Genomic DNA, 19,886 nt, shown 5'->3' with positions numbered 1-19,886 from the left:
AAAAAAAAAAATACTAAAAGTACTGAACTGCCTGGGTTCAGACTTGGGCTATACTGCTAATTAGCTGTGTGACCTTGGGCAAGTTACTTAACCAGTCTGAGCTTCCGTTTCCTCACATGTGACATGAGCATAAAGGTAGTTCCTACCTTAGAAGTGTGAAGATTAAATGAATTATTAGGGGACAGGGTTTGGATTGGTGCTTAGTGTTAGCTATTATTGCTACTGTTATTGTCATTAGTATTTTTGAGTGCTTACTCTGTGCCAGGGGTCACACCAGGCCCTTCACAGGGACTGTATCATTTAATGCATTCATCAACTCCCTGAGGTCCATATTATAATGATGTGCCATTTACAAATGAGGATTCTGGAGGCTCAGAGGGTGAGGGAACTTGCATAAGGTCACATACCAAGGAAATGGTAGAGCCAGGATTTGAATCCGTGTCTGTCTGACTCCAGAGCTTGCCCTCTTTGTCAGTAGTCTGACCTGCCCTTACTAAATCTATTTCGTGTGCAAGGCAGCATGCAGGGGATATCCACATTGGTTCTCCCATGTGGTTATAAGACATCCTGAGGACTTAATCTCCATTCCTGCCACGAGGCTTCTGGGGAACCTCCCTAAGAAGGGAAGCTGCTTAGCAGACAGGAAGGACGTGACCCCAGGTCTCCAGACTCTGCTGACCCCAGCTCTCTCTGTCCCCAGGACATCGAGAAGACCATGAGCACGGCTCTGCACGAGTTGCGGGAACTCGAGAGGCAGAACACGGTCAAGCAGGCGCCAGATGTGGTGCTGGACACCCTGGAGCCCCTGAAGAACCCGCCAGGCCCCATCAGCTCGGAGCCCGCCAGTCCCCTTCACACCATCGTCATCCGCGACCCCGATGCCGCCATGCGCCGCAGCAGCAGCTCCTCCACCGAGATGATGACCACCTTCAAACCAGCCCTGTCCGCCCGCCTGGCTGGCGCCCAGCTCCGCCCACCCCCCATGCGGCCCGTGCGGCCAGTGGTCCAGCACCGGTCCAGCAGCAGCAGCAGCTCGGGCGTGGGCAGCCCGGCCGTGACGCCCACCGAGAAGATGTTCCCCAACAGCTCAGCGGACAAGTCGGGCACCATGTGACCTGTAGGATGGGCCGCACCGCCATGGCCCACTGTGGCTCGCCACGGCCCAGGGTGGCCTTGGTGGCTTCCATGTGCTTCCCAGTGACCCTGGCCTTGGAGGGCAGAGGTCAGTCTGGGAGGGCGTGTCTGTGCAGAGCTGAGGCCCAGGCACTGGCTGCAGCTCACGTCCAGCCATGGGAATCCCACAGACCTCTCGCTTGTCAACAGACGCCCAGAGGAGTGCTGGAGCTGGAGCAGCCCCAGCCACAGCATTTCCTAACATCGAGGCAAAATACCACATGGCTTCTCCTGCATATCGTCACTGGAAACTTCCTCTCTCGACATTCTCTCTACATACGTATATGTGTGTGTATATCAACGTGTGCATATATACACATGTATATGTATGTATGTGTCTGTAGGTGTGTGTATATATATATATTTATGCATCTATATACATATACTAGATCTGGACACACACATACTAAGTGTATATAGTATCTCCTTTTTCTTTTTATGAAACTTAGATTTACCTCAGACCCATGCCACCAAACATCTCCCGCCGAGTTATTTGGTGGGATTTGCAGGGACTTTTCTGGGAGAACTTAGAGGCCCATAGTAACTGCGAATGAAGCAATATACCACTAACCTGCAGAAAAACACAAACAAAAACAGACTCCCACTGTCTCCAGAAGTCGTGGCCTTCCAGAACAGTCTGCCCCTCAAGGAAGGGTGAGGCAGGCAGTACCCCCAAGCAGGCTGCTCCCAGAGGTGGGGAACCCTTCATAGGAAACCCCCACCCCCGTCCACCCCAGAGACCCTGCCCTTCCACCCGGAGGCCAAAGGCCAACGGTACTCCCGAAGGCATGGGAGAAAGTTGGCGAGAAGACCCCTGACTACCACATCCTTGTGTTTGTGTGTAGAGGCAGGGGATAGTGAGAACCTAAGCCCCATCATAGCACAGTATTACATGTGGTTGGGAAAAAGGGAAAAATAAAAATACAGTGGTGTGGAATACTTCAAAACCTAGAAACGCTGTAGGAATAAATCTGTGGTAACTATAGAGGTTTAACTTATATCATTTTCAAACTATTTAATTTTTTCTTTTCCTGGTTCTACTAATTATACTGTGTCAGATTTGGAACTAAACAGGCAAGGAGACTTTGAGTCACATCGTTTTCATTTTAAATCAGGCTGTGACGCACTGTGGCTGGTGCCGTCTTGCATGAAACGCATGAGCCGTGAGCGCCCAGTTCAGACTGGGGCCAGGGAGGGGCAGTCCTTGACACTTTCTGTCCTAGAGGACACTGTCGGTTAAGTTAATACAAGTGACATAGCTTCCCTTCCCTCCCTCTTCACTCACTCCCTCCAGAACATTTAGTGTAGATGAAAATGTGGTGATAGAAATGGGTGCATGATCTTCGTGTGTAACAGCAAGGCCTTTGCCTTTTGGCCAAGTAAAGCCCTTCCGGGTCACTCTCCTTTGATTTCATTTTACCTCCTCTTCTGATCACTTCCAGAGATGAGCTGTTTCTGGATAATGGCACACGGGCGAATCTGTGTGCCCTGTGGGCCACTGTTACTTACCCTCTCTTGCCAGACCCAGGGGCTTTTCCCTACTCTTCCCAAGCTTCCTCTCTCTCGAGGCCAATGAAGTTTGAAGTCAAACGGCCCAGAGTCTGAGTCCCAGCCCCGAGCACTTAGGAGCCTTGTGACTTAGGGTTTGTCACTCCACCTCATTGAGCCTGGCTTTTCTGCTCCATAAAATAGGGTAATAAAGGTCAAACAGCAGTGAGCAAGCTGTGTACACTGGAAAACATTGAATCAATACAATGCTCTTGTGATTAGTAAGGTAAGTCTTAGATTAGTAAGGTAAGTCTTAGATCAGAACCCTTCAGCCCTTCTGTTTGAAACCTCCCAATGGTATTTCAGAAGTGAGCAGTGGAATTTTCCTGCCATCTTAATAGGAGCCCTGGATTCCATCATTAACATTTCAGCCCATTGGATTAAGTGGTGCCTTCTCCTCTGGTCCCCCCCAAAAAGGTAAATACACCCAAAGGGAGGGACCTAGTTAAGTCACTGGCACCTAGATGTGTTAGGAGGGTAAAGCCACTCTACCTTGTCTGAAGGACTGGACTTGACACCCCACAATGGAAGGGAGCATCAGGAAAGGAACAGAAAAAGGATCTCGGGGAGAGGCTGGTGTCAAACTTGACCTCCCTTGTTTGGCCTAGAATGAACCCTTCTCTTCAGCTCCTGGATATGAAAGGCCATCTGCCTTGGAGCACAGAAAGATATTGCCATTTTAAAGCTTAAGAGAGTAAGGCCTTGGGCTATGCTGTGACCTGCCCAAAATTTGACACTGGTTAAGAGCAGAGGCTGCGTCAGGCTCTTAAAGTCATGTGTTTGCATGCTGGACGCTATACTGTCCAGCCAGGACACAAGACTTCTGATTTCTACCCTCAAGATACTCCCAGATCCTAAATCCAGTAGCCTCCCAGGCAAAATACAGCAATCTCTGCCACAACTACCAGATTAAAAGCAACAATCAGAGTAGAAAAATCTGTTGCCTGATATACATAACACCAATCAGACCATGTGGATTTTTCTCTGAATTGACTGATTTTGTTTTTCTCTTACTGAAAATGGACCTGCCTTTCACTGAATTTTCTGAGGGCAGAGTCTTGGCTGTTTTCTTTAAGCACCTAATTTTTTTTCCATTGGGAAATGGCCGATGAGTTCACATTTAGGGATGTACACACGCAGATGGCAGACGCCTCCTCACTCATCCAGCCCCAAATCTGAGCCTTGACGCAGGCCAAGTGGAAAAATACTTCCCCGCCCCCCTCCCCTGTTCCCACTTCCTCATCTGCCACTATGCATGTCTCAGTCACCCTCCACAGCACTCAGTGCCATCAACGTTCCCTGAACATTGGCTTTCTCTTTCTGACTCCTGCCTGTTTTAGTCCACTATATATTGCTGTATTTGCTTAAATGCTGGAAAGTAACTGTTAAAATGTGAAATTGTAATTTTTAAAAAGGCTACAATTAAATTTTAGCCAATGCCACTCACCAAATCTTTGCACCTAGTAGATAGATCAATGTAAAAACAAATACCTAACTGTACAGTGAGTGTGGGGGAAATGTAGTAACCTAGTTAGTAGTCTTCAATATAACCAATTGTACAAGGGGAAGTGGTGTTTACCTACTTGTTCATCACCATTATTGAAAGCCGTACTGATCAGTTAGTTGACAACGGGCATTTTTTTTTCTTTGCTTCATGGAATGATTTATTTTCTTAACCTTTGGCTTATCCTGAGGTCAAGCCTTTTGTCTTTATGTATAACCGATGTTCAATCTATTTTAGGAATGAACCAGCAAGTTGTTCATTTAAACCTGACCAAAGACAATTAATTCCTGGTCTAGTTTCCTGGGCCTTGTGGCTCAGTTGCCGCTAAAGAGCTTTCTGGATAAAATTGAGAACAAGCTGTGCTTCCTACCCCACTCTCCCCCTCCCCTTTTATTCCCTTTTCCTCTTAAAGAGCTGCTCTGAGCTGTGGGATTCTATGAAAAATTCTTGCCTTTCCTTGTTTCAGTGCTAACGATTTCTCACCTTGAAGCGCCTTTTGAACCCCGGACAGAGTGCACAATTGGAGGGAATTGCGAGCTTGGGAATTAGACTTTGGAGTCTTTTCTCTGAAGTCACCAGGCCAGGGGTCAGGAGAGAGATGGATTCCCAAGGGATGAAAGGTTTCTATTCAATGAAGAAATTGGAGTGGGAAGAGACACAGGGAAATTGAGCCATATTTTGGCTATCAGCTGGAACCAGCAGTTCAGAGACCTGCCTTATAAACACTTAAAACTGGTTTGTGGTACACAAAGAGGAGCCAGTGTGGGAAGGGGCCTTTATGTGGGGCTTTCTTCTCTGTTGGAGTCCCTTGGAGTGCCTTGTTGGGTATATTTCTTTGTCATTCGGGAGGCACGAATGTGGAGGACTTCTCATGACCTGGTCGTGATGTGGCACTCAGTGCATGTACACAGCTAATGGAAAAACATGAGGACTCGGGTAATGGTTCTTCCTCTCAGTCTTTCTATTCCTAACTTTTCACACATCCAGATGGTTCCACACTAGAGCAAATGCCTCATTCTCCTAAGAAACCCAGAAAGAAGAGTGGCTGGCTCACAACTATGGGGTTGGCCCCTGCTGGGCTGGGAGTGGGGGTGGTGGCCGGGAGGAAAGGCAGAAAGGGGTGAGCCGAGGTGTTGCCTAGCTGATTTTCTGCTGTGCAGAGCTAACGCTGACATTTCATGTCAACTTCCCCGGTTCTCTGGGGTCTCCTCTCCTCTGAGCAGCCACATAGAGCATTCCCCACATATCCAAAGCTGCCCAGGGGAGCCGAGAGAAGGGACTTTGCTGTCAGGTCCAAGCCCTCCTGACCTCCCTGAGATTGATCTGCCAGTGTCCCACTGTCCCTCTGGGACTGGCCACATGGCCATTGCTGCCCCTTGTTGACACCTCCTTTCTGTGTGAACTGTCCCCGGCAAATAACAAAGCTGTTCCTTGAACCAGAACAACCAGAGTGCACTTTTCCTTCCTTAGACGGAAGTCGATCCTGGCTAGGGTTTCTGCCCAGGCCCTTGTTCCCGGCAGTGTGACTGTTTACATGGTTTGGCAATAGGTTTGATTCTGATTGCTTCAGAGTGGCTGGTCTATTTCATTTCCTTTGGTTTCCTTCCTCCCCAAATTGTGACAGGAAAAACAAACCAAACCCCCCCTAGGAAATTGCTGGTTGCCTGTCCCCACGTGACGATAAATGTTGCCCTCTTCTGGATATCGTTTCTCTACCTTACGACCAAACGCCCGTCCTATAGAGTGTCTGATTGGATCCTCTGTCGCGTATTCTGATGGTGCCTGCTGGTTTGACGTGGAGCTATCCTGTGAAATAAAACAGCTTAACTTTTCTCAAACATGCTCCAGTGGTTTTTGAAAGGGCGAGGTGGCACATCAGGGGTGGAGAGGTCCTGGGGGGACTCCCCATCCTCCAGTCCACACTGTCTGCCTGCTTCCCCTAGGAACCACCTTTGAAATGTCCATTAGCTCAGATCCAACAAGGTAAAGGTAAGGTTACAAGGAGGACCACTTCCATTGTAGAGCTAACTGAAGAAGGTAACTAACTGTAGGATGATTCCTGGGAAAAGAGGGTTTGGAAATGTCAAAGCAAAGGCAAGTTGGGAGTAGTAGCTGTCATCTGCAGAAAGTGTCTTCAAAAGTTTAAGATAAATTATCAGAGGCCACTGGGTACTGATGCATCAAGGCACATGCAACATTTTGATGTTCATCGTCTACAAATGTCATACAACCTCTTGGACTTTTGTTTTTTACCTGTGTGTGTTTGTGAACTGTTTATTGACCACTTATTTCTATCCCAGCCACTATATTAAACCCTTTACCCATATTTTCTCATTTAATTCTCAATACACCATTGAAGGTAAGTATCATTATTATACTCTGTCCTGCAGATGAGGAAACTGAGGCTCTGAGAGGCTAAACAGCTTGCCCAGGGTTAGGCTGGGAAGTGGAGAAGCCAGAATTTGAATTCAGTCTGCCTAACTCCAAAGCCATGCTCCTTATAAGTTTGTCATACTGCCTCTGATTTGAGCATTGTACTCATTACAGCAGGATTAGGGGCAGGATTTCATGATGAAGGTACCTTGCTGCTTGTTGCAGTCAAGGAATACTTCAGGGCCTTTGCATCCTGCCAAGACTTTGCATCAGGAAAGCATACAAGTTGCCCAAAGGAGATGGTGGAGCTGCCCATGAAAAATGATAAATGGTGATGGCTTTCAGTCTCTCTTTGTGATGAAACCTCTGCTGGGTCTTCATGGAAGGGTCTCTTTGCAGCCTCAGTGACTCATTCCCACCAAAAACATTCATCACTCAGTGATGGTCTCTTGCTAATTCCAGACTCCTCTGCTATGAAAATGTCTTAGTCTATTTTCTATTGCTGTAACAGAATAGAACAGACTGGGTAATTCATAAAGAAAAACAGCTTATTTGGCTCACGGTTCTGGAGGCTGGAAAGTCCAAGAACATGACACTAGCATCTGGCTAGGGTCATCTCATGGTGGAAGGCAGAAGGGCAAAAGAGACAGTGTGAGGGGCAGACTCTTTTATAACCTTCTCTCATGATAACAATCCCACTCCCATGGCAATGACATTAATTGATTCATGAAGGTGGAACCCTCATGAACCAGTCACCTCGTATTAGGTGCCCTCTCCCAAGACTATTGCATTGGGTATTAAGTTTCCAACACATAAATTAGGGGGACACATTCAAACCACTAACCTTCTAAGAGGCTAAACTTTGTATGTGTTCCATAATCTGTGTACTTGCTCATAGCAACAGTACACATTTGAAAACTTCAAATCAGGAGCCTTTCATTCATTCAACAAGCATGTATGAAGCACCTTTTTATGCAACTTGCCTCCAAGTTAGCTGCTGGGGACACAGAATGATGAGCCCCAGTTCCTTTCCTCAAGTTGCATACAGTCTAATTGCACAAAATGATCACTCTAGAATTCTAAGATTGACTTTGACTCATTGATTAATAGAACAGTGTCTCTAACCCACAGAGGCACAAAGGGCAGATTTTAGCTGCTTGACTATTTTGTCAGCCACAAAGCATAGACCATTGCTGGATCGTCCATTTTCTGGGCACTTCTGTTTAGGAATTTTTTGTTTGCAAATGACAAACTATTCAACCCAAACAGCCCTAAGCAAAAGAGAATTTATTGGCTCACATGGATGGAAACTCCAGGCTAGAAATGGCTTCAAACCCAGGATGATGTGAGGATGTGAGTGTTGTCTCCGGGGTGCAGTTCTCTTCTTCCGGGTTGGCTCTACTTAGCTCTCTGGGTTGACTTTATGCTCAGACAGCTTGTCTGTTATTTTGTGGTTGCCCGGTGGCTGCTGAAGCTTCTGCTATCTGCACCTCCTCAGCTTCAGTAGTCTTGGGTCTGATTCTCACTGATCAGAATTAAGCCACAGGTTTATCCCAAAAGCAGACCAAGGGGATGGGATAGACAAATGGCCCAAGCAACCTGTATTTTCAAGGGTGGTGTCAGTCCCACCAAGAGTTTGCATTAGGGAAGAATACAAGTTGCCCAAAGGAGATTGTGGGGCTTCCCATGAAAAATAACAAATGGCGATGGTTTTCAGTCTCTCAGTTTTAGAGTGGTTAGCTAGGCAGCAAGAGCTAACTGATACACTAGAAAAATGCTCACGCAAATATGCTAGAATTTTGTCCTTGTCCATGGACTCTACGTTAACTTCACAATAATAAAGTTAATATCCATTAAGTGCATTCTGTATGTTGACACATTGCCAAGCACTTCACATGCCTTGCCTCATTGAATTCTTACAAACAACTTGTGGGGGTAGATTCTGCTAGCACCCCTAGTTAATAAATGAGAAGACTGACCCTCAGGAAGTTTAAAATGCAGGGACTTTAAGTGCTTTCAGGCCAGCAAGGATTCCGTGACCCCCAAATGCCTAGCTGCAGGGAGGTCTGGTTGCCTTGACAACCACCTTAGAAGTAAGGTCTATTCCAGCTTCTCTCAGGAACCTATGATAACTCTGTTACTCATCTGTTTCTTTTAAACCTAACATTGAGAATCCTTGCATTAGTGCCACATGTGTCTTTACTGTTGTTGGGAACACTTTCTATTTTCCCATTTTTCTACTCTAACTCCCCCAAGAACATAGAGGTTTATATTAGGTGGGATGTTCATTTTACAGATGGGGAAACTGAGGAACAGAGGAGATCCAGGGCTTGCCCCAAGTCCCAGGATCACAATGAGGGATATAAAGGGTCTCTGGCTTTCCTGGACCCTGACCCATGCTCCCTAGACCCCAGCCACTCTCCCTCCACCCACCCTAAGCATCTCCCACTCCCATGCTTCACGCTTGCTGGGTGATTTGGATGAGCTTCAATCATGGGTGTAAGTGCAAAGGCTCTGGATTCAGACAGATCTGAGTGTGGATCCCAACACTGACTTCTATCAGCTGGTTGACCTTAGCAAGTGACAAAACCTCCTGGAGCCTCCATTTCCTCAGGAACACAGCGCTAAGAAGGCTCTGCTCCACAGAGTTGTTTGCGGTCTGGAGTGGATGATCTACATAACATCTCTGGACCATCCAGGCACTCAGCAAAGGCTGCTGTGTTCATCCATGGTTGCTTCTGCTCCTTAAGGAGTTTCTGCTTCTGCTCCTTAAGGAGTTTCTGCTTCATCTCCGTGCTCTGCAGTCAGGAAGAGCAGGTTGTTGGGCATCTGATGAGTGACTGAACCAAAGGCGCTCCAAGGAAAAAGCTTCAGTGGGATTCTGCCATTCATTGGCTACCAGATTTGGGGAATGTCTCTTCCCCTGTCTGGGCCTCAGTATCCTCATCTGTAAAACAAGCGGGTTGGGGAAGATGATCTTGATTATTTCCTCCAGCTCTGAGGGCTCACTTAGTGCCTTGGCAGAAGCACACAAGGGGGAGGGCAGCCAGCCCCACCACACCCCCTCTGCTTTCTAAAGGGAGCTCCCTTGATGGCCATGTTTGGTATTGTGCTACCCCACCCCCTGACTCCACTGGATTGAGCCACGAATGGCAGCTGATGCAATAGCAGTTGATGGTAGATTGGTTAGTCACCATGGCCCTTGGCAAAGCTGGACCTGCAGATGACCTTTCTTGGGAAGCTTGACCCAGAAGTAACAAATGACAGGCCCTGTAAGCAGGAGGAGCAGAAGATGAGAGGCCACAATGACGAGGAGGTCAGAGGCAGAGAGGTGGCCCTTCTGCACCACAGGGAGGCTGAAGTCACTAGGGATGAGACTCTGTGAGCACAATGACAAAGCCAATGGGCAAAGCCAGTGGCGGAGATCACAGGCTCTGAGAACAAAGCCACCCAGTTCCCAGAGAGAGCTGGAAGCCACAGCTGAGTACCTGCCCCAGTGCCTGTTTCTCACTGCGAGACCTTACATTCAACCCTCCTTACTTGATGTGACTTGAGTGGGATTTCTGCTTCTTGCAATTAAAAGGAAAAAGGGGCTCACTCCTGTAATCCCAGCACTTTGGGAGGTTGAGGCAGGGGGATTGTTTGAGGTCAGGAGTTCGAGACCAGCCTGGCCAACATGGAGAAACCCCAACTTTACAAAAAATAGAAAACTTAGCCAGGTGTGGTGGTGCATGCCTGTAGTCCCAGCTACTTAGGAGACTGAGGCAGGAGAATCACTTGAACCCAGTGGGTGGAGGTTGCAGTGAGCTGAGATTGTGCCACCGCATTCCAGTCTGGGCAACAGAGTGAGACTCTGTCTAAAACCAAAAAAAAAAAAAAAAAAGGAAAAAGCAGACAGAATGATAATAGCCAACCTATTTGAGCACTTACTCTGTTCTAAGCCCTTTCACATATAAAGGCCAACTCATTAGTCCTCTCAACCACCCTTTAAAGCAGGTACTAATGTTACTCCAGCTTAACCTACGAGGAAATAGTACAGAGAGGTTAAGTAACTTGCCATAGGAGACACTACTTAGGCATCATGGAGCTGGGATTCAGAACTAGGCAGTCTCACTCTGGAGCTGGGTTTTCATTCTCTCTCTTAGGCCTGAGGATGAGGCAGGGCACTGGGTGTGATCTGAAACAGAGAGCTCCACCAAGCTGGGAGTGTTTGACCCAAGATACCTCACCCAGAGGGAGTTTGTGCGCCCTTGGCATGGGGGGTGTTGTGGTGGGGTAGGTGGTCATCGGCTGCACACACAGCCCCCAAAGAAGGAGCAAGGATGGATGCAGCGTTTCCCCAGGCCATCCTGCCCCAGGTTGCAGCCAAGGGTCAGGTCCTGCCTCTAACACAAGGGAGCATTTTATGTTGGGAAATTCCCTAGAGAGAGAGGTGTGCGGGGTTTGGGGAAAGGCCTCCTAGGAACAGCCTGCCAGACAATTGCCTCCACCCCTAAGCAGGGAAGTCTAGAAAGGACCCCTCAGTGCAAGTAGCAAGGCATGGCCTTGGAGTAGCCTGAAGAGGAGCTTTAGCAGTGGAGGGTTGTGGAGAAGGATGGGGGTGAGGTGAGAGTAACAGACCCCCCCAGGACTCCCCAACCCCCCACACCTCACATCCTCCTCAACACTCCCCCACCACTGCCCCCTGGAAGCAGCAGAAGTGGCAGTTTTCTTTTGGGCAGTGAGCAGAGGTTTGTGTTTAAATAAAGGGATGCTAAGGAGAGGCAGAGAGAGGACAAGAACTTTCCAGGGCTTTTCAGCCACCCCAGAAAGCAGGTCAGCCTCACACTGGAGGCCTGGGGCCGGCTCCATACTGGACCCCAGGCTGGGATTTGTGGGGTGGCTAAAAAGGCCTGGGACCTTCCTCTGACACCCAGAGAACCTAGTATCAGGTCTCCCAAGCACTCCTCACTGCCTCAGAGACATCTCCCCTGACCTCCTTGCTTAAAGCAGTCACCATCCGGTTAATATGTTTTATTTTCTTCATTGCCCTTATCATCACTGGAATTGATTCGTTTCCTTACGTGTAGTCTGTCTCCCCCAACCCAGAATGTAAGCTCCAGAAAATCTGGGGTTTTGTCTATCTTGTCTATACCATCTCGAGGTGGTAGTAGGGTGTCTAGCACATAGTAGGTATTCAATAATTATTTATGGATGAAATGAATATTCAACCACACCTAGGGTGCAAGTGCCATTTCTGAATGAGGTGGGCTTGGTAGCTAAACAAAGTCACATCTTTGGAGGCCATTCCCACATTTAACAAACAGTTCTTGAAATCTACTGTGTACCAAGTGTTGTTCTGGGTACTGGGGATGCAGCCTTGAACCAAGCAGACCAAGATCCCAGTGGAGTTTAGGCCAAATGCTGGAGACAGATAATGACAACCACAAAGCCAGAAATACTCAGGACATGGGGAGGAAGAATACTGGAATCTGCTTTAGACTGAGAGGTTGGGACGGCCTCTCTGAGGAGGGGAGTTTAAACTGGCAAAAGTCCGAGAAGGAACCCACCATGCCAAGGGGTGACCAAGCAGGCACATGATGAGAAAGAGATTGGCACAGGAGAAGAATGGAAAAGGCCATGTGGCTGGAGCTGAGTGGGTGAGAGATGTGAGAACAGCTGTCTAGAAGAACACAGACGGGGCCTTTTGAGTCATGGTGACCATTTTGAAGTTATCCTAAGAACACTGAGAAGCCCTTGGAAGCTTGCAGTAGGGGCATTACTTGATTCTACTTATTATTGTTAAAAAATTAACGGCTGGGTGTGGTGGCTCATGCTTATAAATCCCAGCACTTTGAGAGACCAAGTCAGGAAGATCTCTTGAGGCCAGGAGTTTGAGACCTGCCTGGTCAACAGAATGAGAAATTATCTCTACTAAAAAAAATAAAAATAAAAAATTAGCTAGGTGTGGTAGTGCGTGCCTGTAGTCCCAGCTACTTAGGAGGCAGAGGCAGGAAGATCACTTGAGCCCTGGAATTTAAGGCTGCAGCGAGCCAGTACTGTGCCACTGCTGTCCAGTCTGGGTGACAGAGTGAGACCTTGTCTAAAAATAATAATAATAATACTAATTCATCATCTCTGGTTCTGGACCACAGCCACTTTTTAACAATGGAGGACTTGGCTGATAATTGAGGATTAAAGTGCTGCAGGGGGCCACAATGCTATGTCATGAATCCCAGATTACAGCGAACCTGCTTCTCTTTATCTGAGGACTGATGCAAGAGGAAGAGTATTATTATTATTATTATTATTATTATTTTATTTATTTATTTATTTATTTAATTTTTTTTTTGAGATGAAATCTAACTTTGTCACCCAGGCTAGAGTGCAGTGGCGCAGTCTCAGCTCACTGCAACCTCTGCCTCCTGGGCCCAAGCAAGTCTCCTGTCCCAGCCTCCTAAGTAGCTGGGATTACAGACGACCATCCCCACGCCCAGCTAATTGCATTTTTAGTAAAGACAAGTTTTCACCATGTTGGCCAGGCTGGTCTCGAACTCCTGACCTCAAGTGATCCGCCCGCCTCGGCCTCCCAAAGTTCTGGGATTACAGGCGTGAGTCAGCGGGCCCAATCAGGAGGAAGTATTATTATTAGTGTTTCTGGGCCTTGAGTGTCTTCATTCAGTGTTGTTTCCAGCTCTGCTTCCATTCTCCATCCAGACATCCACACATAGTCCGTCTGACCCTCTGAGAGACTGATTCCAATTCTTCCCAATATGGAGATCAATGGCCCCTGCATGCCACAGAGCTGCAGACCTCCCTTCCCAGGCAACTCGCAGAGTCCTCTCATCCGTGGAACAAGATTTTCCTTCTTCATTTGTCAGTTATTGTAACTGAACATAGATTGGTGCTTAGAGGAGTTTAATCTTCTGATAAATAGCATGGCCCTTTTTGCTTTATACCGTGCTGTCGAGAAATGTATTAAGGATTTGCTTGGTTACCAGTGACAACAACCCAACTTAGCCTGGTTTGTATCACAAGGCATCCTTTTTGCCCCATCTGTACGGAAAGTACAGAGACAAAAATGGATTCAGGCAGGCTGGACCCAAGTATTCCAAGGATGTCAACAGGATTGGGTCTCTCCACTTCTCAGCCCTGCATTCCTCCACACTGCACTCTCAGGCTGACTCTTCTCAAGTGACGGCAAAGACGGCAAACAGCAGTTCTCGGCTTGCGTCCTAGCATTTAGCTACACCCATAGAAAAAATTCTCTCTCTTTCCCAGTGAATGAGTCCGAGTCCCAGGATTGCCTCTGATTGGCCTAGCTTGAGTCACATGCTTATCATGAACCAATCACTGAGTGGAGGGTGGGTCTTACTGTCATTGACCAGATCTGGTTACTTGCCCAGTCTTGAGCCAGATTTGGGATCAGCCTTGCCTGACCGCATGGTTGACAGTAGGATAAGGGCTGTTTCCCAAAAGGAGTAGATGAGTTCTATTATTGGAAGAATGATGCTGGGGCCAGGTGTGGTGGCTCACTCCTGTAATCCCAGCACTTTGGGAGGCCAGGGAGGGAGGTTCACTTGAGGGTAGGAGTTTGAGACCAGCCTGGGTAACACAGTGAGATTCTGTCACTACACACACACACACACACACACACACACACACACACACACTGAGGCAGGCATGGTGGCGTGAGCCTATAATTCCTGCTACTTGGGAGACTCAGGTAGGAGGATCTCACTTGAGCCCAGGAGTTTGAGGCTGCACTGAGCCGTGATCACACCACTGCCCTCTAGTCTGGGCAGCATAGTGAGATCCTGCCTCTTGAAAGAAAGAAAGAAAGAAAGAAAGAAAGAAAGAAAGAAAGAACAAAGATGCTGAGCAGGCAAAGCCCAGAGAGCTTATCAAGAGCTCCAGTCTCCAGAGGACATTCTTGAGAAACACATTCATAGCACAGTGTTGGACATTCTCGCATCCCTTCCCCAGGTCCACAGGCCCCTGTCGACTGCAGGATGACACCCCTGTCTCCAGGTAAATGCTTTGTCTTTCCACAGCACCCATCCCCAAAAAGGAGTACAGCCACCCTGGTGGATATGAAGGAGGACTCCAAGGCCAGGCTGCCTGGGTTTAAATCCCGGCTTCCTTCCTTTTCAGCTGAAAGACCTCAGGAAGGTTAGCACTTCAGTTTTCTCATTTCTAAAGTAAGGACACTAACAGTCCTGCCTTTAGGCTTGCTGTTGGGCAAGAGAAACCTGCATCTGACACAGAGAAACCCTCAATAAATGTAGCTGCTATAGTTGTGATCTTGCCTTTTGGAAAGTCTTGATTCCAGTGTCCCAGTCCCAAAGCTGCATTCACCATTTTCTCCATATAGACAGGTAAATGTGTTCATTTTGAGCACTTACTGTCTGCTAGGCACTGTTTTAAGCAATTTTTCATAGACGGTCTCATTCTCTTGCAACAGACAGCTATAAGATAAAAACTATTATTAGTCCTGTGAGGTTCAGAGAGGTAAAGTAACTTGCCCAAGATCACAGTAGGTAAGTGGTAAACCCCAATGCATGCAGAGCAGCTCACACGAGTGGTCAGCTCCCTCCATTCCCCACATTAATTTCTTTGTTTCCAACATGCCTGGCCAAGATCTCCATTCCAGTGATGCCAGACATAGAGACACCTGTGCTTCTTGTAGACCCATCAGGACGGAGGTTCCTGGTCACCATCCCTTCCTTGGCCTCCAGATACAGACATAATATATGTGGTTGCAGGAGCCCAGATCAGGTGAATTCGACATTTTGACTCCTATAGGCCCAGCACAGGACCCTGCACATAGTGCTTACTAAATGATGGGTTAGAATAAAAGATGAGAAGTAAATAAATTATGCATGAGTGGGGTGATTGCCTATCTGCATTTCCCTCTCAAAGCGTGAGCCCGCATCCAGCCTGATACTCTGCTGCCCTCATGTGGTCATTTGTAAGATGGCAGGCAGGGTAAGCAACCTCTGATTTTTGTAATGAAAAATTTCAAATTCACAGAATACAGAGAATAGCACAGTTAAACCATTATGTCTATCATCTAGTTTTTAAAATTATTCACATTTTTTTGAGTTTGCCTTACCTCTTTTTCTGAATTTCAAAAAAATCACTAACACCATGACCTTTTACCCTGAAACTTATATGTCTCTAAAAATGACATTTTCCTGCATAATGACAATCCCATGACCACACCGAATAAAACTAATGACAATTTCTCAATAAAATATGTTACTTAATCCATATTCAATTTTCCTTGATTGTTCCAAAAATGTCTTTTAAACGTTGCTTTGTTCAAATCAGCATCCCGTCTAATGAGTATTGTCTCTTCATTTTTCTAGAGTATGCCCTGTCACGAACGACTGAGCTTGTTTTCTGGTGAAATGCTCCACAATCAGCATTTGCCTGACTGTTTCCTTGAGTTGTCAATTTACAGGTTGCTGTCCTCCCCTGGATGTTTTTTATTTTATTCTTTTTTTTTTAGACGGAGTGATGGAGTCTCACTCTGTTGCCCAGGCTGGAGTGCAGTGGACCAATCTTGGCTCACTGCAAGCTTCGCCTCCTGGGTTCACGCCATTCTCCTGCCTCAGCCTCCTGAGTAGCTGGGACTACAGGCGTCCGCCACTAGGCCTGGCTAATTTTTTGTGTTTTTAGTAGAGATGGGGTTTCACTGTGTTAGCCAGGATGGTCTCGATCTCCTGATCCAGTGATCCACCCGCCTCAGCCTCCCAAAGTGCTGGGATTACAGGCGTGAGTCACCGCGCCCGGACGATTTTATTCTATTCATTTTTTTGAGATAGGGTGTCATTCCATCGCCCAGGCTGGAGTGCGGTGGTGCAATCATGGCTCACTGCAACCTTGCCTTTCTGGACTTAGGTGATTTTCCCACCTCAGCCTCCTGAGTAGCCAGGACTACAGGTGTGCACCACCATGACTGATTAATTTTTTTTTTTTGTGTATATATATATATATATATATATTTTTTTTTTTTTTTTTTTTTTTTTTTTTTTTGTAGAGACTGGGGTGGGGCTGAGTCTCACGATGTTGCCCAGGCTGGTCTCAAACTCCTGGGATCAAATTTGGCCTCCCAAAGTGCTGGGATTACAGGTGTGAGCCACCATGCCTGATCCTACTCTGTGTGTCTTTTAAATGGTAAGTTGGATCTAAACCTTTAATTAGGTTAAGTTTCACTAGTTTTGGAGAGTACACTTCCTAGGTGACGTGCACTTCATGTTACATCACATCAGGAGGTGCCCACTGCTTGATGCCCACTTTTAGGAACAAAAATCTTGATGAATAAGTTCAGTTGGGTTCATCCTCATCTTTCTCTGTGAGTAACAAGTGAATTTGTTGGCCTGATAATTTGGGGACCTGATACATATCCAGTTCCCCAAGAATCACTCTCATAATTGTTTTATCACCCATTGGTGATCATTGCCTGAAACAATAATATTTCATTAGAATCTGCAAAATGGTGAGTTTCTAATTTTATCATTCCTTCTATATGTTTTGCTATTAATAGAATACTTATCCACAAGAGCTAGTATTTCTCTAAACATAGCTCATTCTGTAAAGGAGGAATAAATACTTAATTCTTTTGTATTATTTATCCACTTTCAGAGTAAGAAGCTGATACAATGACAATCCCCAATGGCAGTAAATGAAGGCTTTCCTTTGTTTTGCTGAGATTAATTATAACTTTCTGGATGTAAAAATATCCAGTGCATTTCAATCCATTGCAATTGATGTTCTTTTTATTGCTTAAGTACATAGGAGCAAGTTCAAGCTGCCTCTTACATCCACTGGTTTTCAACTCCTTTACTGGGGCACAATAAGATATTCTAAGCTCATCTTGTACCTGCCCTGCCCCAGATCTAAAATGAAACATTTCTCCAAGAAACACTAGTTCCTTTTAGTGGGGATGGTATTTAGAGACCACACTCCACACACAGCAAGTGGGAGAGCTGAGATTTGGACCCAGGCAGTCTGACTTCAGAGTTGGTGCTCTTAACCTTTGTACCCTCTGGTCAACATATTTATTAGTGATGATAACAGTAATAATTACAACTATAACTCCCACTGCCATACGCAGCCATTCTCCATGTGACAGGTACTCTGCTAGGTGCTTTCCAGCCTTTTTAAAAGACCTCATCCTTATAACAGCCCTCTAAGTTAGTCATTATTATTTCAGTCTTACAGAAGAGGAAAATAAGGCTCAGAGAAATGAGTGTCTTATCCGAGACCAGATGGTAAGTGACAGAGCATGGACTCAGATTTCTGTCTGTGTGACTCTGAATCATGTTCCCTTCATTGCTGTAAACTATATCAATTGGTGACAATTCTGTCTCCTTTCAATGGTTCTTTGCTTGGCTCCCTGAGCCCTGGCACTCCTATGTCCCAGGGCCCCAGGCTCAGGCATGTGTTTGGTGTCTTTCTGGGTAACTGACCCAGAGAACATTTTTTTGGGGTCCCCACTACATTCATGGTGTCTTTCCAGGTCACTCATGGCTGTGCTAGGGCACAGAGGAGCTGGGGTGAGAAAGGCTGGTTCTATCTCCTCCAGGAGCCCATGGTTTAGTGAGGGAGACTAGACAGGTGCAATTAGTGTGTTTGTGCTGTAATATAAGAGGTGTAACCTGCTTTCATTCCCCCAGAGGAGCAGTCAACTCTCCTATGGGGCTCTAGGAAACCAAATAAACTTTAACAACCAAAAAACTGGGGCTGTCCAGACACCATGACGGATGGTGGGAGAGATTTTCTGGCACAAGACTCAGCTACACACCTTTCAAATAGTTGCAGGTTGGTGACTGCCTTTTTGTAAGGAAGAGTGGCTAGGAGCCTATGGAGGCAGGAGGAGTTGCATGGGCCAGCCCCTGGCACTCGTAATCAGAATTATGCACCAGAATGGAAGCAGAGCAGAGACAGGCACAGGGGTCTAACAGAGCAGGAGAAGATGCTGGGAGTTGGCTATGCGGAAGATGAAAGACCAGCAGGACTAGGGCTCCAGCCACTCTGTATCTGGGGGTTCCTGAGCCAGGCTCCAGCAAGCGGAAGACTCCTGTATAGGGTCACTGTGGTTTTTAATCACTGCATCAGTAAGCCATTGCTACAGAACAACCCAAGCCCAGACTTAGAGGCTTAAAAGAATAAACATCTATTATTTACCGTGATCCCGTGGGTATGTTGAGCAGTTTTCTGGTCAGCGTTGGCTGAGCTGTTCTCTGCAGTAAGCAGATGCTTTGGCTGGGGCTGGATAGTCTAGGATGAGCTCACTCCTATATTGTAGGTGGCTTGATGTTGGCTGGGGTGACAAGGATGACTTGGCCCTCTCTCTCTGATCACCCAGGAGGATCACAGGCTGGGGCTTATTCCCATGGTGGCTATTAGTGCACAAGCCTCTGCTTGGGTCACTTTTGTTAATGTCCTGTTGGCCAAAGCAAATCACAAGATCAACCCCAGATTCGAAGAGTGGAGCCACAGACCCACCTGTTGCTGGAATGAGTCCCGTGGAAACAAAGTGTGGATAGGCAGGGGAAGAATTTACAAGCATTTTTGCAATCTGCTTACTTGCAGGCACCCATTTCCTCTTTTTCTGTGTGTCATACCCTGTTGTTCGTTTGGGGCATCACTCCCACTCCCAAACTCATACTTAGATAATCTGAGGCACAGCAATTGGTTCAAGGATGGGCATGTGACCCAATTCTGGCCAATGAGACTTGGTCCTGGTACTTTCGCTGAGAACTGTTGGGAATGAGGTCCGTCCTTTCTACCAAGGCAGCTGTGCTAATAGAATATAGGCCTGGAGCTTCTGGAGCCATGTTGGCCTCTCATGGGGTGAGCCTGCATGAACATTAAGCCGACAATGAGGGAAGAAGATATAAGGCATTAAGAAAGAGTGATTGTGACCGGGCACGGTGGCTCACACCTGTAATCCCAGCACTTTGGAAGCCTAAGGCGGGGAGATCACGAGGTCAGAAGTTCAAGACCAGCCTGACCAATATGGTGAAAACCCGTCTCTACTAAAAATACAAAAATTAGCTGGGGGCGCACCTGTAGTCCCAGTTACTAGGGAGACTGAGGTGGGAGAATTGCTTGAACCCCGGGATGGGTGGAGGTTGTAGTGAGCTGAGATCGCACCACTGCACTCCAGCATGGGCGACATAGTGGGACTCTGTCTCAAAGAAAAAAAAAAAAAAGTGATTGAGAGGGAAGAAGAGAGACCACCTGGATTAAGCCTCAGGACTTTTCAGTTACATGAGCTAACACACTGCCTTTCTTG

General features: G+C 46.9%; 1 protein-coding gene and 1 long non-coding RNA gene across 2 annotated transcripts in view; one reads left to right on the top strand and one right to left on the bottom strand.

The window, feature by feature from the left end:
• The window catches only part of SRGAP3 (SLIT-ROBO Rho GTPase activating protein 3), a 267,671-nt gene extending 261,608 nt beyond the window's left edge, over window positions 1-6,063 (top strand). The window contains exon 22 of the mRNA XM_010369901.2: window positions 701-6,063. Within this exon, the coding sequence (XP_010368203.1) occupies window positions 701-1,114 (414 nt within the window). The 3' untranslated portion in view covers window positions 1,115-6,063. The remainder of the gene's footprint in view (window positions 1-700) is intronic.
• A 3,416-nt stretch (window positions 6,064-9,479) lies between these two features.
• On the bottom strand, window positions 9,480-18,908 carry LOC115899541. The gene is made up of 3 exons (XR_004059201.1): window positions 18,773-18,908; window positions 14,983-15,045; window positions 9,480-9,545 (listed from the first exon to the last, which is right to left on the bottom strand). It is a non-coding gene; the product is annotated as an uncharacterized LOC115899541 (long non-coding RNA).
• Window positions 18,909-19,886: the final 978 nt, after the last annotated feature.

The sequence above is a fragment of the Rhinopithecus roxellana genome, chromosome 1 (assembly GCF_007565055.1).
Source record: "Rhinopithecus roxellana isolate Shanxi Qingling chromosome 1, ASM756505v1, whole genome shotgun sequence".
NCBI classification, from domain to species: domain Eukaryota; kingdom Metazoa; phylum Chordata; class Mammalia; order Primates; family Cercopithecidae; genus Rhinopithecus; species Rhinopithecus roxellana.
Note: the sequence above shows the minus strand (reverse complement) of the source record. Positions and strands in the feature narration are given on the sequence as shown.